Source organism: Alosa pseudoharengus, unplaced genomic scaffold, assembly GCF_046254945.1.
Source record: "Alosa pseudoharengus isolate Yale_2024_CS ecotype anadromous, Long Island Sound unplaced genomic scaffold, YU_APseudo_1.1 YU_APseudo_1.1_scf_16, whole genome shotgun sequence".
In the NCBI taxonomy this organism is placed as follows: Eukaryota; Metazoa; Chordata; class Actinopteri; order Clupeiformes; family Clupeidae; genus Alosa; species Alosa pseudoharengus.
In genome coordinates, this window is record NW_027468630.1 from 10,358,067 (window position 1) to 10,383,622 (window position 25,556).

The 25,556-nt window shown below is 39.8% G+C and overlaps 1 protein-coding gene across 3 annotated transcripts in view; it reads left to right on the forward strand.

Moving 5' to 3' along the window:
- The first annotated feature begins 2,400 nt into the window (after window positions 1-2,400).
- Window positions 2,401-25,556, forward strand: part of LOC143125485 (chromodomain Y-like protein 2) — a 42,564-nt gene continuing 19,408 nt past the window's right edge. For all 3 annotated transcript variants that reach the window (XR_012987264.1, XR_012987265.1, XM_076286988.1), the window contains exons 1-2: window positions 2,401-2,651; window positions 24,102-24,723. Coding sequence is in view for 1 of the 3 variants with exons in the window: in XM_076286988.1 (XP_076143103.1) it covers window positions 2,628-2,651; window positions 24,102-24,723 (646 nt within the window). In the remaining 2 variants the exon portion in view is untranslated. The remainder of the gene's footprint in view (window positions 2,652-24,101; window positions 24,724-25,556) is intronic.

Here is a 25,556-nt window from a genome sequence, read left to right on the forward strand (position 1 = left end):
TTGGGTTTTGGTCAACATACAGGTGATTACAGGCCATGGGGATTGAATGACCATTATTAAATAAGTTAATGGATAAGGTATAGACTGCTTTGCTGTTGATTTGTCTCATCACCTTATCAGCCAGAGAGCAACAACTGACTGCAAATGACAAATGCTCATCGGCCTTCTAAAAGAGACGCACTTTCTTGCAAGAGTGCACTTTCTTATCATCAGGTGGAGCAGTGTGATCCCCACACGAGTGAGACTGATTTCCCCACATAACAGCAGCACAAACAGCACAGACAGAACAAAATCAGAGGACATGTATCATTGCATACCAGCACCTAACAAACTTTTGTCAGGCTAGTTATGGTTCTTCAGCAAATGTAACCAGGCTAGATATGATTATAAAATTCTGTGCGATACTTCAATCAGCACCTCAACACTCCACAATCAGCAACAATTCATTACTATCCATTCATACTATGTATGATTGGTGAAAGTGTTGCATTACTTGCGTCCAGAAAATGGTTATGTGATCCTTAATTGGGCATTCCTTAGTTACTGTCTTTGTTTAAGCCAAAACCTTTTGGATTCCTTTGCAGAATATCGACTCGGAGAGTGGGAGCCAGCTGATGGCTTGCCAGACAATCACTCTTGGTCTTATGGTAGTGGAATATGGAGAGAATGCTGAGGAGGATAGGAACATTTAAGTCCAAACACCAGCATATGAAAGAAGTCTCATTCCGTACTTCTTGGTTATTATTCCCTCATCTGATGGAGGTGGGCTTTGAAAGGAACTGGTTAGACACCCACTAACCAAATGCATTTATTGTGTTCAAAAGCAGCCATTTCAGTTGATCTTCCGCCCAAACACCTGGCTAGCAGGTCACAACTGCACAGTGGTCAATAATACTGCATTCATTACAAAAATGTATGACACAACATTGTTTTAGAATCAATTTAAACATGTACATGATAAATGTTTTTACATATACTCTTGAGAAAATCATTATAGATATACAACATATAATTTATATCAAAGGATTTCAAAGAGTTTAAACTGAAGTGGCTCACTATATGGTGAATGCTTGAGTCTTATGTCTGCATTCTTGCAGGGGTTACAATTCCAGAGCTCATAATTGGCAAGGCCACTGACAGACTGCTACACATGGGGAACATAACTGTAGCTATTACATGTGTATTACTATATTATAGCAATGCATATATGTACTTTACTTCTATGGATTGCATTTAGATCTTTTTGGAATTTAATTTCTTTAATACTTTACTTTACCATTCATTCATAGTCTTTGTAACGTGTTGAAATAAATAATGTCACATGTGGGGTTACTTAGGGGACACTCTAAGGACGACACAAGGCAGAGGGTCTCTGGTGCAACTTTACTGTGCCAGAAGGCATCTGTGATGGTGCAGTCTTCGCCAAAAACTGCTGATACAACATCTATAAGTGAAGCAATAGTGAGGGTGTCCAGCTGTACAAAGTACAGTAAGAAAAGTTGCATAACTTATTTAAAAATGCATCCCATTGCAGAATCACACGCAATGGAATTATTAGGCAATTATGCTGACTGTCTTTAAGGTGAGTGTCATTGTATAGTATACCTTTCTGAGTTATCATGGAGTTCTCCATTTAGTTGGTAAATGTCTCTTTGTGTTATATTAACACTATTAATTTGGTGTTATTTAATTTCATAACATGTACAGCTCATGGAAACTTCTCATGGACCATTGATGGTCCAAAAATTATGAATGGCACGTTTTAAATGCAGAATTTTTGGGTTGCAGGAGAGGCAACAAGGAACCATTATGTAAAATATGCACCCTGTCTTAGTGTAAATTATTCATTGTTGTTCTTTACGCACATAAGATGATTGAATATGGCCTATTTGAGAATAAATTAATGAATATAGCCTACAATTACTGGCATAATATTTCAAAATGTTACGCACTGCTTCACATTTAAATGCTTTGATAGAATAACCACACTGTAATTCTGTTTCATTAAGTTGCCAGTGCTTTGTTGTTGAAGATATTTAATATGTCTGTTAGGCTATTATTTCATCCTCCTGTCAACGTTTGTTGTGGACTCTCTGCGTAATTTGTGTTTATGTTGAACATTGCGCGCGACGTGTTTTTTTGCTTTCTCATATGTTTAACAAACAAGTAAACAAGGTCTCGAGATGGTCATTTGTCAACTCCTGGAGGGAAAAAATAAATGGAGACCAAATTGGTGTCAGCGCATGGAGTCAACCAATGGTAGCCTGTGCGTGGCGGAGTCCTGTAACCTCACCATTGGTTTGTGAAGCTACCCACCAACGAAGGAGAGTAAACAGCGTTTTGGAGATAACTAGGTTGACTCATTTCCATACACCACTTCGTACTGTACGAACAGCACCGCCCCGCTCTCCCCCTTACTTGTTTGTCTTAAGTGAGGAACAATCCATCGCAGCCGGGCTCGATTGACACTGTCTGCTGATCTGCTACTGCGGCTGGCACAGAATAACAAGGCAGTTCGTTAATACCCGTCTATCGGGGCTTTCTCCTATACACCGAGCGAGAGATAGCGAAAAAAAGGCGAGTGAGGCAGTCAAGAACATCGCGCAGACCAAGTTCCGCACCCAAGGATGGCTTCGGGAGATCTTTATGAGGTACGGTTAGTCCTTGTCAGAGGGTTATACTTCACAAAATAGACGAATATTGGAATTAGGAAGTAAGGGGAGGTCCTCTAGCTTGGAAAACCTATATCTTAAGCCTTTTAACAGGCGAAACTAACCAATCCACTAAGCAATATGAAGATGAAACCTTTCCGTTTTTTTCTGTCTCGCTGGGTCTATACTTTTGTCGGGTGTCGAGCTCGGGGCCGGGTAAATTTGATAGCGACGGCATCGAAAGATGTCAACTCCACGTCCCCAGTCTTTAAAGTCGTGATAAAGTAGGCTATCGTAACATGACAGTGCAGACATTTAAGCGGTAGAGAGGTTTTTGCAGTGCACGATTGTTTTTTTTTTTTTAGTGGAAGCTGAAATATTGTTTTAAGTTATATGTCAACAAATAGCTCACGTTTAACACTGCTTATAGCAGGTGACCACGCTTTACTGAAACAGTGTTCGGAAGACTTCATAAAGATGAGAACATTTAACCATGCACTGTCTTATTGGAGAGTTAATGTCTGCAGTTTTTAGTTGACTAAGTTATTTCCACGAGTTTTTGAGGTTGTACGTGTGTCCCATTGATTGGCTACCATATGTTATTGACAGGCTTTCGTGAAAGTTTTGACATTGATAGCCTGTTTATTTCATATCAACTAACTTACGCCTAATTATTTGCAATTGATTGTAATGTAGACTTGTATGAACAAGTAAAACTATTAATGACAGCTTGTTACTTTGATAATGTTACCACTTCTATGTTTCAGTTTCCCTTTTGCGTTGCTCTTGCCACAAAAGTAGATAATGTTTTGTTGCGTCATTCAGGTGTCTTGCTCACGGGTTAAATTGGGTTATGTGTTTGTCCACCGTGGACCTGAGGTGTCTGTTTCTAACAAATTCCTCAAGCCAAATCAAAGGTGTGGTGGTTTGTGTATTTGCAGCTACTAGGAATATCCCAACAGGCATGCGTAAATCCAGGTGTGCTTTGCTCATTGAAAGGTGAGGAGTCAAGTCGACTCTGCACCGACGTTGATTTTTAAACTGAGGCATATGCTTTAAATCGTCGTTATGCGACCACTTGACTTGAATGCCAACCTGTGATGTTTTACCATCAGATCTACAGGTGTCTTACCATGGGTCAGAGGCATTCTGTCAGTGTTCAAGTATTGCATAATGATTTACTTACACATTTGCATGCAGGTGAATGTATTGCATTATAGGCTACTCATACAGTTTGTATGGAATAGAGAGTGCTTCCATTCCATGTTAACATGGATATGTTTGTAGTGTCATCTTTGCAGTCCTGTTCCCTGCTGTCTAATTTTGTGCCACCAGTAATGTGCATATGTTATACAGTATCACAAAATAACAGAGGATAAGAGATTTTACGAATGTTGAAAACATAAATACTCCCTGAAATGTATACAGTGTACAGGCATGTAGACAGACTGTCAAACATCATTTTGTTCTTTCCATGTAATAAATCTGCCATGTCTGGCGTATGGTCTGACTATAGGCCTGTCCAGAATGGCTTTACATTGTTGTCTTTGTTTGAAAATACAAGGGTCAATAATTATCGTTACACTGAAGTGTTACTGTTAACTTACAATGGCACAAATAATTTCTTTCACTTGTGTGCGTTCTTTGTATGCACTCAAGCATTTGCAGGCTTGAAACTGACACCTGTGGGACTTTGTCTCAGTTGCTCTTTTTAATTAATCTTATGGACCATTTTGCACACTATCTCACTTGTATTGAACTCTAATTGTGTCCAAACATTTTATAAAAGTAAATGAAATACAGATTTTCCCTTGTGCGATATTATAGTTAGCTATAGTTTCATTTGGTTATTTAGCAGCTTGGTGTATCTTGTCTGATGTCTACAATTAGATTGAAGTAGCCTGTCAGCCTGCCAAAAGTGTAATATGTAGTGAAAGCCATCTACTCTGTCCAAAACTGCATGGACTGCTTGATAGATTGTCCACCGGTATCTGAATTTTCAATTCCAAATGAATACCGCTGGTATTATAACCACAACATTTTGAAACGTGACTGAAAAGTTGCAGTTGTTCCACCATGGTGCACAACCAGCAGCATATTACTTTTGCCAGGTGTCCTCCTCCAGTGCTGCTCTTGGAAATATATATATATTTTAAATGTGTGAGCTTGCTGTGTTAAGAGACTGCATTTTTTTATGCAAATGTTTTTTTCTGCTTAGCATGTCAGTGTGGAGGATGGTGGCAGATTAATCATCACTGCATATCCTTTCACTGGGTATACTGTATTGTATCCAACTTCCTGGTATTCATAAAAGCTGCTTTCAGACATGGCTCATCCATGAATGCGTTATCAATGATTTATTGTTGCTTGTTCATATATTCAATTAGAGTTTTTAAGGATTCAGGGATTCAGAAAGCTTTTACTGTGTATCACATAATGACAGGAAATTGTCTTGGGATTAAGGCATGTTAAAACAATGAAATATGTCTATTTGTCCATGTTTAAGATATGTGTTGCAGTGGTTATGAAAGAGTTTTGTAGGTTTTCTTTCTGGCTAGAGCAGCTCTAAAGCGTCTGTCTGACGGGAGCAGCTGAAGTTGTGAAGCAGATGCCTGTTAGCAATCTTTTGTTATGGAGTCTTTTTTCCCACTGGTCAACTCTAAAGGTCTGAGAGTTTGTTCTGAGAAGTGCCAGTTATCTTGGTGGCATCTTTGTCTTTTCTTGCTTCTCTCTGATAGGAAGTTGTGCCAGGATGTGATGTTAAAAGTGAGTATTGATTAACCCTCCTATTGTGTTTGTTTTATATGTTTACTAATTTTGTGTTCCCGGTCAAAAATGACCGCTGCATTATAACTTGTTATAAATCCATAGTAACACACATATTATCATCTAATGTTATGATAGACCTTTGTATCAACTTGTGTTCTATTGGATAGACTATAACCAGTTTTGAAATTCCATTTGCTATGGCCTGCAGGCCTCATTGACCTGAGCTCATGCAAGTCAGAAAGGGAAAGATTCTATTGGGGAAAGGTTCCAGTGGGGGCTGGCATAGAAGCAATACACATGAGTGTTCTAAAGTTAAATAAAACACTCAAATTGTTATGAAAATTATCAAATTTGTTTTCTGAGTTCAGATGCCCTGTGTTAACAAAGTCATGGAGCCTCATGCTAGTCAGAATAACAATATTTTTGAGAGAAAATAATTGTCAATCGGTCACATTTGACCACAGACACAATAGGAGGGTTAAATAAGTGACTGATAGACTGCTGTTTGAATGGCCTGCCATTCAGCCTCCTCTGAAACATGTGCTGTTGGGCCAATGTATACACCCCATCAGCATACCAGCATACTGTGTGAAGGACAGGTGGTGGTCAATCTTTTTGCCCAGGTATTAAAAGACCTCAACTGGTTCCACCACTTGTCCCTCTAGCCTGAGTGGTCTGGAGAGAGGGTGTGGCATATTAGTTGTTTGCCCCCCCCCCCCCCCAAACACAGCTCTTTGGTCTTACCTGATTCAATTCCAGGGAGCTCCATATACCAAAAGGCCAGTGGCCAGTGTTTACACATTTCTCGTATGAAAACAGTGAGTGGTCATCTGTCAGGTGGGCCACCAAGTCCATGTCTTCAGCGTATTTAAAGAGTTTTAGATAGTGACAATCTATTGCTGTTGTAGGTGATTTCGTATGTGTATTTAGAAAAGAGGATAAGTGACAAACCACAGCCCTGTGGGACACCAGTATTTAACATTATATTGTTGGATTTAAAAAAACAGACCTTTAAAAAGTCCTTAATCCATAACACCAGTCAGTGCAGCAGTCTGTATGTGTTCAGTGTATTAAAGTTCAGATTAAAAGTCCACAAACAAAATCTTGCCATATAAGTTTGGAGAGTCAAAGTGCCTGACAACTGTGTCCAGAAGAGTTATGGTGCGTTTCCGTTGCAGCGAATTTAGCTTTGCTCTCGTTCACCAAGGCAAACGAAATAAAGGCGAAAGTTTACTATTGTTGACGTTCAAACAAAACAGAGAGCTAGCTTGTTACTCCCTTCCCCTCCCTCCCATGCAAATGAAACTCTACTAAACGCACATCTTGTCTGTGATTTGCTGGAAATGTTTGTTATATTTTTATGGTCCAGGTTGGACCAAGTTGTTTTTGTTGCCATTTTTGGAGCCTGGGCTGTCCACAGAGATTGTGTTTTTTTAGAGAGTATTCAGGTTACAGGCAGCTAGCGGATGGTGAGGGGATGTTGGCAGTATGTGACAAAAATGTTTTAGCTTAGAAACCGCATAACATCGCTTATAGCACCTTTAACTTTATTCAAATGAGAACCACTTGAGAACCAATCAGTTCAGCGTGTTTGTGTTTGGTGCATGAGAGAGGTGGGAGTTACAAAAAAGTCTGACCAAGATGGCAGAGGCTGCGAGAGCTGTCGAGGCATGAAGACTCAAACTTTTGCTTTTAGCTGTTAGTTGGGGTTCAGTCCTCCACAGGATTCGTTCTGTTGAACCTGGCGTAGAGGTTGTTGAAATAGAGCTTGACCTGTTTTTTGGAGTGACACTGTCAGCACAGAATGACATTTACAAGCAGACTGAGAATATTCAGGTCACCCTCACCCTCACTTGGTGCAGAACATCTCCCAGTCAGTGAGCTCAATACACTCCTTTAGTTTTTCCACAGAGTCATTACTCCAGACCTGGATGGTTTTAGAATGATTGATTTTGATTTTTGATTTTTGATTTCTGTCTGTACTTTGGCAGCAGTAATATTTAATTGTGGTCTGAGAAGCCATGTGTATGGAGAAGCGTGGAGACATATGTGCCAGGTATGTTTCGTAGGTCCAGCCTTCTGTCCTGTCCGTTGATGTTACACACTGCTCCAGGGAGTAGCGTGGTGAGTTCACAGTTGTTGAAATCCCCAAGCAGAAAGACCAGCTGATCAGTTTCCCTGGGGAGGGGATTGTTGTAGCTCTCTAAAAAATGCATTCTGCTGCTAGCATGTAGTCCGGGTCCAGGGACATATGCAAGAATCACAGTCAGCGGACTGAACTCACAAGGTAAATAGTGGGGATGAAATGACACAGAAACGATTTTGGAGTGTCGTGAGCAGTCGGTCTCCGCACTGTGAAATTGGATGCATCTGTCGTTTTCTGGTTGCATCTGCCTTACTTGCCTTGCTCTGAGGTACAATGAAAGTTAACACACGTTTTAATCCATCAAAGGATATACAAAAGGCATAAGCAACAATAAGACAGTCTTTGGCATAGGCCCCGTCCTCGGTCCAGGTCACCGAGTGTGCAGACCCTTGCAGATCCTGCCGGTATGAGACGGCAGGGGCGGAGTCTACCCCCTGGACATCTGGACAAGGCCAAACTGGTGGTGGTTAGGGAGGGAGGGTGGGAACATCGAAAATCGGCACCTGAAAGCAACAGGCAGGTGCAAAGTAAAGTGATTATGAAGGCTGATGCAGACTGGTGATTGGTCGGAAGTAATGAATGAATGAGTGACGCATGCATTGAGTCTTCCTGACAGAATTTAACGCTAAAGCTTCCATTTCACAAGCTCATCCATTTTATTTCTCAGTGATCACACATTTGATAGAATAAAAGCAAGTAATGGGAGCTTACTTCCTGGTCTTTGCAGTCTGTTCTCAATGGAACGCGCCTACTTTTTGGAACATTAACTTATTTGCCGTCTAGATAAGATGCGGGTTAGATAAGAGGATACATACCTTTCTCTTCTCTGTGTGCACAATAACCCAGTCTCCTCCATTCTCTACCTTCTAGCTAGAGGCTAGCTATAGGCTAACTGGTGTAACACACCTGTTGGCATAGGTAGGCGATGTTACCACTGAAAGTGGCATCCAACTCTTCCAAGTCAGTTGCAGAATCAAAATAGATCATGTCTGATGCATCATACTTGAATGCATGTCAAAGTTGGGAAGGTGATAAAACAACATAATAATAAAATATGTATAACAATGTTTAGAATCAACCATGAGTCGCTAAAACAAAGGAGCACCCGGCATTCCTGTTGCTAGGAGGAAGTAGTGAAGAATTGTTTTTTAGTTTTATGTTTTGAAATAGCAAAACATAGATTAGATATTTACTATTCCTGTTATGCTATTGGATGTCAGAATAGGAATCACAATCAGGGATTACGGTTTAAAGACGAAAACCGGAAACAAACAACATTTTTGGGTGAACGTAACCGAAAATAGGAACAAAACCAATTTCACTTGTTCTTGAGTGAGAACGCTATTCTAATTTTAGATAACCGGTTAATAACAGTATTTATTGTTCCCATTAATCTTTCTTTGAATATTATTCAAAAGTCCATAGGCTTGGAAAGTCACCTGCCCACACAGTGTTCCCCAGACCCCTTATAGGATGAATTTTATGAATAAGTGTCTCCCCTGTACAATAGGCTAGACCTGCTAGTTGATAAAAAAGATTTTCATATCCAACACTGTCTAACTGCCTTTTCCAAGTATGTAGCCTAAATTACTGAGACACCACCAAGGACACTTGTAAAATATCTATAGGCCTGTCATGCAGTTGGTAGCACCACACATAGGTTAGGCTATTACAGGGCTTAAAGCAAGGGCATTATCTGTGCCTGAAGTTAGGCTAATATTATATAGGCTAATTGCCTACTTTCAAATCTCGCCCCACGCCTGAATTCAGGCACAGTGTTAGCTGTTAGCCTTAATATCTAATATGATTCGATTAGATTCAACTTTATTGTCATTTAGCAGAGTACAGGTACATAGCTTGTGTATGTGCTTTGATTTAGGCTTTAAGGCTGTTGGGCAAAAATAAAAACCTATAGTATTGTGCCACGTTAAATGCCCTTTAATAGCAAACTATATTTATATTCGCAAGGAAGAACAGACTGGACTGATGAAATCTCATTTCTGCAGTGGTCGTTTTACAACAGGCAAGGTTGGGCACTGTGTATTACACATGTGTCCCTATTTGAAATGTGTGACATACCACCTGAGCTAGCGCTACAAACATGTGGATAACACATTTTGCTAAGCAGGTATAGGTCAAACCCCTCTGCATAGCTTAATGTGTTTGTGTCAGTGTAGCTTTGGTACATCAGGGTTCAGAGTCTCTGCCCACAGGAACTCACAGCGCCCCATAACTTCCCCATGTAAATCTATGGTCATATATGGAACGTCAGCAGGCCCTAATAGGAAGCTGCTGGGACAGAAATAGACTTGCCCCTATGCTGTTCACGTCATGCTGAGCCCAAGACAAACCAAACGGTAGACCTACACTATAAATATTAGTCTGCACTAGGACTATTGTTGTGCCAGTCATGGTGTGTAGCATCCAACTGTACAGAGTTTAATTCAATCCAATGACTGCAAATTCAAGAAAGAAGCCTCATTGACGTCTAATTAATACAGTGCATATGGAAAGTATTCACAGAGCTTCACTTTTAAGGTCTCACAGTTGATGGTGTATGTCAGAGTGAAAACCAAGCCACGAGGTCGAGAGAATTGTCCATAGACCTTCGAGACAGGGTTGTGTGAAGACACAGATCTGGGGAAGGATACAAGAAAATTTCTGCAGCATTGAGTAATCTGGGACGAAGGGCCTTGGTCAGACAGGTAACCAAGGACTCAATGGTCACTATGAATGAGATCCAGAGTTCCTTTGAGAGGATGAGAGAAGCGTAAAGAAGGACAAACATCAGTGCAGCTCAGTGCCCGGTTTCTTCCACACACACCGTTGGTAATTGTGGGCAAATAGTTCAGTCTTCATTTCACCAGACCAGAGGATATTACTTCTCATGGTCTGAGAGTTGTTCAGGTGCTTTTTGGGAAACTCCAGGCAAAAAAATGGCTTCCACCTGTCCACTCTAACATAAAGGCCTGATTGGTGGAGTGATGCACTGATGTTTGTCCTTCTTTAAGCTTCTCTCATCCTCTCAAAGCTCTGGATTCATAGTGACATGGCTAATTTTGGAACAGGTGGACTCTAATCAAGTTGTAGAAGCATCTCAAGGACCAATGATTGAAGTAGGATGCACCAAAGCTCAATTACAAGCATCATAACAAAGGGTCTGAATACTTATGTAAATGGAATATTTCAGTCTTTTATGTTTTTTAAATTTACAAAACACTCCAAACACCTGTTTTTTGTGGAGTGCTGGAGTATTGTGTGTAGATTGATGAGAAAACAATTAATTGAATCCATTTTAAGATGAGTCTGAAACAACAAAATGTGGAAAAAGTGAAGTGCTGTGAATACTTTCCGTATGCGCTGTATTTCATTATACTGTAGTTTCAGAAAAAAAAGCTAATTTCAATATAGGATTCAATTTAGCGAGCAATTCTTAATTTCGGTTTCAGGTTTCAGATTTAGGATTGTTAGTGGTGCCATGCCATGATTCCTTGTGTACTGTGCACACGATTCCTTAGCCCAGGGGTTCTCAATGTTTTTGGTTCCAAGGAGCCCTTTTGGGGGAGAACATTTTCCGAGGACTCCCTCATAACCGTAACAATTAAGCATGCCATTTGTATTCTCTGCAGTTGTGGCCAGGTCCACTATCCCATGTTTTTTGGCAAATGTGCAACTTCGTCTTTTGTCAGTTTTTTTTTTCTGTCACTTGACAACATGGACTGACTCAAACATTTCTACACATTCATCAGCTAGCTGGCTAACAAATAAGCCAAGCTAAGCAGTAGTAGGAATGGTTCTTCATGACCTAAGTGAAGTTAAATGTGGGTAGGAGCAAATAGACACAATTTGCTTGTTTTATGTGTGAAAAGGGGCATCATCTGTAGACATCATCTGTTTTAAAATGATAAAACTCAACTTTATAATTTCAAGCATATTATTTAGCCGACCCCCTGGCTATGGGTCACGGTCCCCATAGGGGCCCCCGGACCCCAGTTTGAGAACCACTGCCTTAGCCTACTGTGAATTCTGTGTGTACCATGAACTAATCCACATAAAAGTACAGGAACAGATGGAAACATTTGACAAAAGCAACACTTAGCATTCAACAATATTCATTACAAAACATCTTACATTACTGGAAGTAAACATTAATCATTCGTATTTGCACCTGCCAATCATTCCTTTAGTCACACCCAATGGCGAAATTAAACAAGAATGCAGTGTCCTTTCAAGAAGCACATTTGCATAATGCTGCAAAATATGTAAAGTGTTTGTTTAAACTTGATGGCCGCACTTATTGCTCTAGTCACAAGCTGCTGGTTGCTACTGGTTCTCTTAATGTAAACAATATAATACAATGCTCTCAAAATTAGTGAAACTATTTATATTGTTTTCTGAGAAATACATACAGCTAGAGTGAGAAATAACCTTTTCATACACCTAAAAACATTCTCTTTAAATTTAGTGGCTTTGTGTTTCTGGATTGTTTTTTCATTTAGTCTAGAGAGTAAGACCAGTGTTTCCCATACATTGACTTATTTGTGGCAGCCCACCACAATATAAACATTGACCACCACACAATGATTTTCCTGGTTGTACTAAATTGTGCTTAAATCTGGTTAGAATCATAACCGCGCTGCACTTATTTGTTAAAAACTGTTGCATTCAAGTTAATTCTGCAAACCTACCACCACAAATAGAATTCAATTCTGTGGGAAACACGACTAAGAGTAAAAACAACAAAGTAGGTCAACACACTGCTTACACAGTCATGACATTCCTTAATTAATTAATTAAACATACAAAGATATCAATCATATCAATAGAGAGTTATGTCTTAGTCAGGTCAAGGTTTTTTTTACCTAGCTGTGAATCAACAAGACTTGTTGATACCTCAGCTGTTGATCCTACAGTGGCTTACTCAGCTATTTTAGACTGCACTAGGTCATGTAATTGACCATGATTCTGTGTGGCAAGGATGTTTGGAAGACATTTAGTCATGCCACAGCTGTTAGTCAACAGGCTGTTGAGAACTAGAGCAGAAACTAATTGCTGCATGCCAGCATTGTTTGAAGGAATAGAAAGTGGTGGTTATCTTTACGGTTAAATAAAAAATTGTGCACTCGACATAACCCAGTCAAGTCTTGAATTTCTTTGAAGTTATTTCTTGAATCTCCCCTTGGGGATCAATAAAGTATCTATCTATCTATCTAAGTCATGTTGTTGAGTTAAGTTGTGCTGTAGTTTCATGTTTATGTGTAATAAACTTGACACTACACATTGACACAATTTAACTAGAGTCAAACCAACAAGATTACTCGATTGGGTTATGCATCATGCTGCAATAATAAATTGCAAGAGCTTGTGCAGTTGGCACTTTGCAGCAAGTGATTTGTTAGCGTAATAATGAAATGTAAAGGCACCCATAGATCTTTGATTGAGTATAAGGTGAAGAAGAAATGCTATAAGAACCATGTTTTTGGATACCCAGGAGAATATATTGTGCTAGGGTTTCACATTGGTTTCACATTGGTCATTTGGTGGTGGTGATGGGGGAGGGAAGGGGGGGGGGGGGGTTGCCATCATCTCATGTCAATCCGGGAATCCATACCACAACCCTAGCCCTAACCCAAAAATATGTCCTTGAGTTTGTATCCTATCCAGGCTCCTGCTGGGCTGTGGATTGTTCTGTTAGTTTACAGGATCCAATGTAGTAGGCCACATAGGCAGCCCTCAAGCAGACCACATCCAAGTAAAACTGAGCTGTCTGTGTTTGCTGTGGGAAGATGTTTACCCCCCAGTGTGTGTGGAGAGCTGTGAAAAGAACAGGGACAGCTCGTAAAGTTCGGCAATGTTGCCATATGGTGTGCTTATGCTATCACTCTGAGGTTTTCATTTTCCTTTCCATTAATGTTGAGCAGAATTATTTCAGTGACACATGGGTGTAGTGCAGCTCTTGTTGTTTTAACGAGGCTATGCCAACCTATAATATCGCAGCTGCTTTCACAGTCCCACAGGCATGTGAAAATTGTGAGAGGGGAACAATGTGACTGGAAATTAGAGCATTTATGGCTAGAGAGCAAAAGTCCAGAATTATAATTATGGTTAAAATTATTTAACAAGTAGGTTGCTTAGTTCTCATCAGTTATTTTATTTTGGGCATGAAAGTAAACCCGTGGAAAGCTTGTTGATTTCATGGGAGAGTGCTTTTTGAGTAAATGACTGAATTGGTACATACATTGTGGAGAGCACCAGTGCTGAACCTAGAATGCTATCGGAACTCCCCCTATTAACCTTGGATCCCATATTTCCGCCGTCTTGCGTGTATATGTCACTTAATATGCATTTCTATACAAACCAAGACGGCGGATTCCTAAAGAAACGCAAGCACCCACACCATAGGTGTATCTAAATGAGCTATGTGACAATGACAATTTACCGTGACTCGAAGAGCTGTAAACAGTGTTGTAAGGCTGCGTGTACACATCCGCTTGGAGCTCCAGTGGAATTTTAATTTCATGATGAGAATTCTCGGTCTAACCGTTCATGTGCTGTTGAAACGGTGTAAATAGGCGACCCACCAGGCCAGCACTAACCTCCGAGTGTGGTAAGCAAAATCGGATATTTCAGGCAGTAAATACTCCCGTTAAGAACCAAAACAGTTTTTGTTCAAATCTACACACCTATGGCTACTGAAAAATGTAGGGTTCATTTATCAAATGGTATTTTGAAGTATTGAAAGACATCATTGTTTTAGAATTTTCGAACGAAAGTGGTGATAATTGGAGGCGTTACAATAAAGGTTTTCATTTTTTTATTAAGATTTTAATTTTACAGGGTAGTGGTCATTCCTCATCCTAATGTTCTAATAAAGCTTATATATTCTGGGAAATCAAGAGTTGCTTGCTATTTTTACTTTTTACACCATAAAATGGCCATCCTCTAGCACTTTTTGGGCCCTAATTCAAATGGCAGGCAAAGTGCAGAGTCTGTCAACAAGCAAAGTCACATAAACTATAGCTATAGTGTGGCATTTGGAAGGACTGTGCTGACTCATCAATGTTTGCAGTTAAGGTCTTGTCCATGCTGTCTAGTTGCATTTCACAGAGAGAATTGTAAATTGAATTGTGTATTAGATAAATATAAAAGAGGAAAATTAATCCCATGTGGCTAGCACACATAAAATGCCATAATATATATTCATGTGTTCTTGACAGATGTGAAAATGTAAGGCATGTTACACTTGTTGCAATATGGAAGGCTTTACAGTGTTGTTTGCCATTTTTGTATAGTACAGTATTTTATTTATTGTCCTAGTGCAACAAGGTGTGTTGGATGAAGCAGGATCGTCTGCCTAAGTGGCCAGGCATTAGACAGCCCATTCATTTATTTTTGACCTCAAGGCACATTAGGTGCTTGTGTGTGTTTTCAGGGAGACAGCTGGGCAAACACTGTGACACATTAGGGGCCAGAGTGGCAATCACAGAGCTTGCAAAATTTTAAATCAAGTTTGTCCATTGTCTGGACAATGGACAAACTTGATTTAAAATGTTGCATTGTTTTGTTAAACTTCCTGAAAAAAAGTTATGTAGCCTAGATCTGTTGTGTAAACCCAGTGAGAACACAGACTTGTCAAAAAGTGTTTGTGATGGATCCTCCCTATGTCAACTCACAGCTCACAGCTCAGTCTGTGGATTATGGACATATGATGTGTTAGCATAAGAACAATGCATAAAGGAGTGGAGAAAGGAGTGGTTGAGCTTCAGTGAAAACAAAATACATGTTGTGGTGTAAATGGAATATCATGAGATATACACATTTGTCCATAATGGACATTAAAACAGTATTGATCTCATTGTTTCCAAAATAAACAAACATAAACACAAGTGTTGATTTTTATAAGTCCCTTGAGCAAACTGGTTTATTTGCTCTTAGATGAATGCATTAATATCAATGGATGGCTACACCCAAATTGCAGTGCACTTTGCAGTTTCAAATGAGAGCCCTGTGTTTATAAAAGTGGAAATAAACTAGTCCACAGACTGTATCAAGTCTGGATGTCTAGTCTTCCCAAAATTGGGAAGAAACATTGCAAATTTGCAATTGAGATTGTTGATTGTGAATGTGTTGAAAAGATTGTGATTTGTTGGGCAGATCAGCCACCTGTAATTGGAAGATGCTTTCTCCTGGTCTGGTCCATTCGGTATTATGCACAGCAGTGATTTATCTACAGGTGTGCGTGACGTCCCTTACTCCGACAGCACACTCTGTGCTCAACACCCTGATCCAGTTTGGGTAGATTTTTCACTAGATTGGAGTTGACCAAATGAGGCCAATGCATCAGCCACTGTCAGCTGCCATTACGCGTGCAGACAATTTCTGCAGAAATGTCTGCGCTGTCGGGATAGATGCACCAGATGTGTCACTGTTCAGATGCCACTCGATGCTGTGGCTAATTAGCTTTTTCACTTGATGATTGCCAGTGTAACCAAAGCGTGCCTTGTAGCTTGTGTTCCCTGGATTCAAACAAAAATGGGCTCATGTTTCTTGCCCTGTCTTGCCACAACACATCGCACTTCCAGCTTGTGTGAGAAAGGAAAATAAAAAAGACCATTAGCTACTGTATATAGTATATAAATAATAATTATCTCTTAGTTGGCAGCGATGAAAATGGAAACTGCACTAACAGTGTGGACAGGATTTGTGTCATTCGTTACCCTGTACTGGTATAATGAGTTCTTCTAAACAGTGTAATGCAATATTAGTTACTCTGAAATATTCATTCAGCATAATAGATGCAAAAAATGCAGTACATGTAGCTATAGCCTATTTATGTAAATTAGGTGGATATTAGATATTATCTGCTCAGAGCTGTCCTCATAAGATGATTTACAATATAGTTCAGTTTATAGTTGCCTTTACATGAGAATTTATTCATTTACATTCAGAGTACAGTGTCATAATACAATGGATGAAATAATTGTATAAATTAGGGAGGGCATTTCTTAGTACAACATTATAATAAGCTGTGCCAAGTCTCTGGCATTCCCCACGGTGTGCTGACCTGGCCGGCGAAGCATGCTTATGGTTTGTTTTAGAGAGTAAACATTGCCTATTTGTTGGCATGATATCCACACATTTTGTAACTCTAGTCATAAACAAGACAGATGGTCCTCATGGCAGTGTCCTCTGATTATAGCTAGCAAAAACATTGTGTTCTTGTTGATGGTTAGACTGACCAACTGGGGAGTGGAAAAGTTCGATATAGTATTGTGACCTTTATGCAGTGAGTAGCTGATTTGTTTATGTCATGAAATTGGCATAGAAGTGACTTCAAAGTGATGGATTCCCGCTGCTACAATGTAAAGTGATATGCAACTGGTATGCAATAATGTAAGAGAGTTACATTGTTTAGGTGATGACGAATAGAAAGAAATGGTATATTATACATTTAGATGAAAAAATGACTCAACAGTCTTTTCCAGTTTGTTAATCAACTGATAACATGATCAGACATTGGTAGCACTTTTAACAGGTACAGTATATAGCTGCATTAAAAAAAACCCATATATAACGTATTTAAGCAATAAGCCGCTTGAGGCCTAAGCAGGTAAAGGGCGTTGTTAGGCACGATGCGCAAGCGACATCGAACGAGATTTAGCCGATCATAATCAAGGACTAGAACTATCCGTTGTGTGTGTATATATATATATATATATATATATATATATATATATACACACACACACACACATGGAGAAGTTTAAAAGCTTATTTAAACAGATAAAGTATGAAGTTGCAAAAAAACTATGCCATTATAGATGATTGCAAAAACAGCAAGAGTGTGTTTAAATCAAATTAACGCTCTGAATGAATGACATCCACGTCCTGCTGATGCAAAAGTGAGACAAGCAGCTTCCTCTGAGTCATCACATTGTATTATGGAGATCATTGTTCAAAAGAGCTACTCAGCAGGGTGCTTGTCTGAAAACACTGACAAACTACTAACAAAAGTTCTGAGGAAAGACAGGTCTTTATTTTGTTTTTCTATTTTTTGTCTTCAAAGGCCACTTGAACATTTACCCTTAAAGACCTTCTGTCCGGACCTCTTTTTGTGCGTTTACTTGTTTAGCCAAAGGGAGTTAAAGAGAGATACTACTACAGTAGGCTGTTAGGAAAGAAGACACCACTCATTTGTGTGTGCGGTTTCCTTATATCTTGTTGCTGTCTTCTATTTACAACACTAAGGGAAGGAAGAGAGGAGAGAAGGGAGAGAGAGAAGGGAGAGAGAGAAAATGAGAGAAATTCAGCATGCAAAACATTACACATACCTTGCGTAATTAAGATCACTACAACTAGAAACTTCAACCTGGCCTTGAATGATTTGAAAGAGAAAGCAAGAAGGGCTTTCTGTGCCATTAAAAAGTCTATCCAATTTGACATACCAATTAGGGAATCTGGCTCAGCATTTTCCAATCAGTCATAGCCCAATTGCATTATATGACAGTGAAGTGTGGGGCCCATCTTAAGCACAGTGGGTTTGGAAAATGGGACAAACACCCAGTTGAAACCCTGCATGCAGAGTTTTGTAAAAACATCCTCAAAGTAAAGAGGAGCACACAATGTATGCAGGGCTGAATTAGGCCAATAACCGTTATCAATTAAAACTGAAAAAACAAGCCAAAATCAAATTCTGGGAACAAAATCAAATTCTGGCAAGTGACCCTAACTCGTATTGTTTTAAAGCCCTGAAAAGACAACAGATAAGTACAAAAATAAGTTCCCTCTGCCAGCTAGTATTGAGGCTCACACAAACTAACGAGAATAATCGCAGTAATATGAACAATAGTCGCCTCAGGACTATGCCATCCATGCACAAGCAGTCCAGCCAAACCAAATTATAAACACAGAAAAACAAAACTGTCTTACATATTTGACATATTCAGAAAAAAGACAAAATAAACTGCAATGCTGTTTGGCCCTGAACAGAGACTACACTATAGCAGACTACCTGTCCCCAGTGTCAAACAGAGGAAACAATGTCAAACAGAGGAAACCCTTGACCAGGTATAGATTAAGCAACCACAGCCTGGCTATTGAAAGAGGCAGACACAGGCAAACCTGGCTGGCCAGAGAAGAGAGACTGTGCACCTACTGCAGCTACGGCATGATAGAAACAGTGTTTCACTTTTTGAGTTAATGCTGCCAATTAATAGGCATCCAAAATTAATGATTTCCTAAATTGAAAATAATCTACCTAGATTTTGAAATTCTAGACAATCGAATTCTAAGAATGTTATTAGGTGAGGAACAGGATTGTGGCGGAGTTGCAGCCATTTATATAGATGCCTGCCACACTTGAAGAAACAAACAAGCAAACACACACACACACACACACACACACACACACACACACACACACACGAGAGAGAGAGCAGACTGTGAAGCACAGATTGCACCCTATTAATGGTATACAAGATCCTCAGGCAGCAACAAAACATTTTTTTGTCTTTTGTCTACTGATATTTTTAGTGCCAAAATTTTCACCTCTAGCTTCAAATTTGACATCAGGTCCAAATTGTGCATAGTTGAAGCAAGAGTGTCACTGTGGAGGTTGGAGGATGCTTTCAGAGACAGAGAGAGGGAGAGAGAGAGAGAGAGAGAGAGAGAGAGAGAGAGAGAGAAATTGAGAAAAAAATTTAAAATGTGGTTTATGCTTCATCTATCTATGTGCTGTAAAGCTGATAGAAATCATCTGTCCTAGCTCTACAGAAACAGCGTTACAGAAATAGATTTAGGATGTGCATAAAGCTTGCCCATCAATTCTGGGAATCAGATTCTGGCAATGACACAATCAAAGAATTTCACAGTGAGAAAAAAACAAAAACAAAAAAAACAATTAGATTTTCAAACACTCCAAACTGCGGGATCTAAGCTCACATTATCTCAGAAACACAATATTTTCCATCTGAGCCTGTCAGCATATGTTTGTATTTATGGCTATGTGCCATCTCTAGACATGGGAACAAATTAACAGAAATATTTCCATTGTCCTGTAATGCAGTACCAAGATCTAAAACAGATTGGCCTGTGTGTTTGTTTACCCTTGTTACATGTTTTGTGAAATGAGTGTGTCAAATTGATGAATGAGTTCAGTGAATGTGTGCCTATCAGTCATAATAAATTACTGTTGAGAGTTAAGCTTATCCAAGACATCATTAAATAAGTAAAGGCTTATGTAAAACAACCATAAGCCTTTACTTATACTTAGGGGCAGCCATGGCCTACTGGTTAGCACTTCGGACTTGTAACCCGGAGGGTTACCGGTTCGAACTCCGATCAGTAGGCACGGCTGTAGTGCCCTTGAGCAAGGCACCTAACCCCTCACTGCTCCCCGAGCGCCGCTGTTTTTGCAGGCAGCTCACTGCGCCGGGATTAGTATGTGCTTCACTTCACTGTGTGTTCACTGTGTGCTGAGTGTGTTTCACTAATTCACAGATTGGGATAAATGCAGAGACCAAATTTCAAAAGAGTATATATACTTATATACTTACTTATACTTATACACTGAATTGTGTTAACATATAAACTTGATTAGTAGCAGTTATTTAGTTTGCTGGTACTGTGACTTTCATTCACCATTATATTTCTGATATTTGGAGATGGGTAGCATTTGACCTCTGAACTCCCTCAAAGGCCTTGACAAATACACAAACCATGTCTGATGCTGGGCCTCCACTAAAAGCTCTGAAGCTCCTCACTGAAAGATTTATGAGTCCGAGCAAAGATTTAGAAGCACCCCGTTAAATTGGTTTTCTGCTCAGTTCAAGTGGTTCAGTTTCAAGAGTTTTTCTGGTTTTAGTGGTGGTCTATATAACACACACAGATGACTGTGTTTTGGGTAAACCAATATGCCAGATCGACTTAGTGCCTCAATCAAAAGAATCCAGATAGATAGTTGGATGACAAACGTGAATAACTCTGAACATTGTTATGGCATAGAAATGGCACGAGTTCCCTAAACAGCAAAGAAGTGGGTAGAAGCTCCACCAGTTATTGCTACATGTCTTCACCATATGACTTGCATATCTTATTTCCCTTAGGTTAGATACACAGCTTGAACATTTTTTTGAACATGGTGTTAAAATGTTCAAGTGAAATCATAACAGACTTTCTTTACCACTCACCATTGCTGTTTTCCTCCATGTGCCTTTAGGCAGCTCTGCCACTTTCGGGTTGCACATCATTGAATTAGTTCATAAAATTCAAACCCAAAAAATATGCCATCCACCCACATTTCAGTCAATTTTCCAGTTGGCCGGGAACACATATATCTGTATGTGAGACAACTCATACTGTTGTGCTGAACATTTGACAAGATGGCAATTTATTAGCCTGACGTAGCCATACTCAATTCTAGTCAGAATATGAGTCTGATACTGCTCCATTGGGACGTAATTATGGGGCGTGTTTCAACCGATACAGGGGGGGGGGAATGCCTCTGCCCTCAATTGGATAGACCTAACCAATCAGAGCAGTGTTTCCCACAGAAATGTTTTTGTTGCAAACATAGGCCTAATCTAAGCGTGCTCAGATGACGTGATAGATGAGGCGCTGTTGCTCACCTGTCCATCATCATAAAGCCCGGTTTGATTGGTCCGCCAGATCTAGGGCGAGCATAGTTGCTCCACAACGGAGCAATGCCAGACCAAACTTCCCGACCTCAAATGTTGTGGGCGGGACTAAGTTCGGCTGGCACCCAGGCTAGCAATTTATCCTCATGAGCAATAAATGCTCAAACATCAAAACTCTACCTATTAACTACCTATTACCTATTAAAGAGCTAGGCAGGAAAAGTTGTGTCCCCAGTCGTTTTTTACTGATATGAGTCCAAGCCATCTCACATTTATCTTGGAAAAATAACTTCATTGTGATTGTATGCTATGGTAGTACTTTTGGTTTGCATGTATACACCCCCTCCAAGACTGATTGGTTTGTGTTTTTTCTGCAATGTAATGCAAGTGCTATGCACTTAACAAGTAAGATGTATATAATTGGAGTTGGAGTTTTGGCATGGCAGTTATTTTGCCTCAACTAAATTGTTATTTTAGTGATCTTTGAAAATGAGGTTAGAAAAAAATACAGTATACGTAAATGCCATTATCGAAGAAATGGCTATGTTAGTATACTGCTGTCACATTTATCGGTATGTGTAGAAGTAAAACATGCATAGAACATAAACCTTCATTTTACAGCCACCAAGTGGTATGTAACTACTCTGCTTTGTTCATAATATGCTTTATATTGTTTGAATAGATTATTATGACTACACATTTTTGGAGTTATTATTGTTTGACCAGGAACAAACTTTGTTGCAAAACTATACTGAGGTAACTCATACATGGGCATACTCTACAGCATATGGTTCCTTATCTCAGCTCCACAGTGAGCTGGTCTTATCTCGTCAAAGCAACCTGTTGCATCATATACAATTTCAACTGTTCACACTAAATTAGTGAATGTTATGTTGAGACAGGTTTGCCGACTTCTTCCATATTCTGAATTTTATTTTATGGCCTCTAATTTCATATACATGGTTAAATGTAGCATTGCAATATTGATTTTTTAAATACACCAAAATAAAAAATAAAAACATTTGTTTTTATAAAAACATTCACACACTTTGAGACATAGTAGTTTTACTAATTCCATGGCTAATTTGTACAGAGGAGGTATCGACATATGGGTCTAACAATAAAAAGTGCACTAGCAAGATCTGTACTTTCATCTAAATTCTGCACCAAAGACACATTTACCTGAGTGCATCTCTGTTTGACCCTAAACACACTCCAATTAAAAATGCATTTCCTGCATTAATGCCAAACAGGTAGGATGCATTAAGCTTCCACAGAGGAGGGGATAAGTCACCACACACAGCCAAAAGAAAATCTTGTTTGTCTGAACTGAACAACTTAAAGATGTAAGATGTATTTGTAAAATACTACATGTATACATTTGAAAGAGAAATGCGTAATTTATGTTGTTATTATGATTAAAACAGATGTCGTTCTGAAGCCACAAATAGAGTTTCAGTGTTATGGTGCATTCCATTTCTCAATTTCAGGACATTCATTGCATGTATTTAAATTGATCTGGTGCTGTTAGAATACAGACAAATATTGTGACTACTGTTTTCCAGACTTTGAACAAGCAGCCTCTTTATATAATTTCCATAATATCTATACATACCTGTATTGCTCTTTTAAATTTCACATTTTACTTTATTGCCAAGGTGTAGTTTGTGTATGGGAGACTATGACTCTCTCTCTCTCCACATCCTTGACACATATACAAGTCTTATTTAGAGGCTTGTGCATTCACTACCATGCCCTGGAACTCGTTTGGCATACTTCATTTGATCAGATTCAGTTTCATGTTGGTTAATATCCACTTGAGTAGGGAGTTGAGTGGATCTTTTGAAGGGCTTGTTTCAGGTCAGCAAACACCACAGTTGTCATTGATGTTCCTGCCGACAGTTCCAGCTGCTACCATTCAGTAAACAGTATGCTAATAATAATTTACTTCCTGAACATTTTAGTTCTTACAAAGTTAGGGTTTGTATATGTTTATGGGTATTGGTATTATTTTGTTGAATTGTATTTAGTCAATATTCATATTAGGTTATAACTTTACCTTAAACTGTTCATTTTGATGTTAATGTAATAATTATTGATGCCATTGTAAGTTGCTTCAGACAAAAGTGTGCTTAGAATCATAAACATAAGTATTGTCATATAAATGTTAAGGCTTGTGAACAAGATGGTGTGTTCAGTGGAGCCTGTTAAGTGCTTGCCCCAACCTCAGAGCAGCTGCACTCAAGGAAGGCTTTTATACCTTGGACAATAAAGAGCATAGGACAATGATCAGTGGAACTCTGTAGGGCTTAGAAATGACATATACCGGTACCTATTTCATGTTGTGTCCCAAAAACAAAGACCGTTTGTGCATTCAGTGCCATACCTTGTCTTCTTTAAAAATGTACTTTTGGAAGTAAGTACTGTAAACATGGGGTTATGTCAGTAAGAGTCTTCTCCATTTTACTAAGCACATTTAATAATATTTTGTGCCTAGTCAGTTATGTTTATGTTTTGCTGACTCATACACTTCCATTGTAAAGGCTTTTCAAATGTATGATTTTAGCGTTCAAACTGAGTACTGGATCAATTTCACTAATTTATATCTACAGTGAAAACGTACACCCAATAATGTTGAGAAAATCACTGAGTTTTATGGGACGCAAGTAGGCCTTCAAACGAATTGTTGACCATGGGGACAGGTGTACTTACCAATTACCCACACTTTGTGGCATGACTAAAGCACCACCTTTCACTCTGTGCTATCCTTAATACTGTGACTAAACCTGTCTGACTGTCAAAACAGCGTCATATTCAGTCAGTCAGTCAGTCAGTCAACAGTCAACACATTTCTCGTTTCTAAAGTCACCTTGTTGACTATTTATTGATCTTGACTTCCAGGTGGAGAGAATAGTGGACAAGCGGAAGAACAAGAAGGGCAAATGGGAGTACCTGATCCGGTGGAAAGGCTACGGCAGCAAGGAGGACACCTGGGAGCCCGAGCACCACCTGCTCCACTGCGAGGAGTTCATCGACCAGTTCAACAGCCTGCATCTGCACACAGATCGCCGAACAACCAAACCAGCCGCCAAGTCCAGCGGGGGTTGCCCTCGGCACCTCAGCCGTCCAGGCGCCCCGGAGCACACGCGGGCTCGAGGGGACCATCGGAAGAAAAAGCGTCCTTCTGTGACAGGGACTGTGGCTGGGGTCGGGGGAGGGCTTGGGCTCGGGGCCGTTGGAGGAGCAGGACTGGACTCCCAGCATAAACCCAGAAAGGTGCCAGCAGGGAGCAAGCCGACCGGGGACAGAGTGACCAAAACTATGCCATACAAGAGCGTGCCAGGAGGGCTTCAGTTTGTGCCTTCTCCTCGCAGCCCTAACGGACTACAGAATGGGGATGTGGACCCCTTGCATTACAGGACTAATGCCAGAACAGCACATGCGATGCCTGGTGGGGAGAGGATGGAAAGAATGCTTGGGGATATGGACATCAGTGGAGCTCCACCGCACATGAGCAGATTAGGTTAGTGCTTCATTCTTATGGCGTATTGCTATTTATTCCCATTCCTTTCTCTCTTTTTCCACATTGTTGAAATCGGTGGTCAGCTACGGCTTTTAGAAGTGGTGGATTAACATTGCATATTAAGAGAGTTTCAGTCAATTTGCAATGCAAATGAACTTAGATTTGGCATAATCTACAACATAATCTACATGTCTCGCAACACCTGCTTAGTGTAATGGGTGTACTATTCCAGTAATCTCCTTAATTTGGCTCTCTAGCAACGGAGCCTTGGGCAGGTTAAAATATTGCCGTGAGGTTTTCTTTCAGCCAGTTTCATCATGTGTGAAGTATGAAATGTAGTCAGAAATAACAGTGCAGTGATAAAATACAGAATTGTATGTTCCATAAACTCAGGGGTCAAGAATAAGGACAGTGGATGTCTTCAGTGCTGTCTTTGGCCTGTGCCTCTTTAATGCTGGGAAAAGACTTATGACCATACACTATGTGAGCGGGTCATAACAAACAGAGTTCACTGAGACAACCCAGACTCAATCATGGCAGAAAGAGCTCATCTAGGACTTCTGAAAGTTTGAAATAAATAGAGTTGTTGCTGACAGTGACTCATGTAGCAATGATTGTTAGTGTAAGGACATTCTTGTTCACTGTGTGAGCTGACTTCATAAGTGCCCTTCCCGTCCCTTATCCATCTTATCTCTTTGTTCATTGTCGTCTGCAAATTTACAATTTCCAGTGTGTTTCATGTGCTGTTCAACAGGCTAGAAACCTCTTACAGAAAAGCCAAAAGATAAATCTAATCCAAAATAGTTTGACCATTGGCGGTATCACTCAATAGT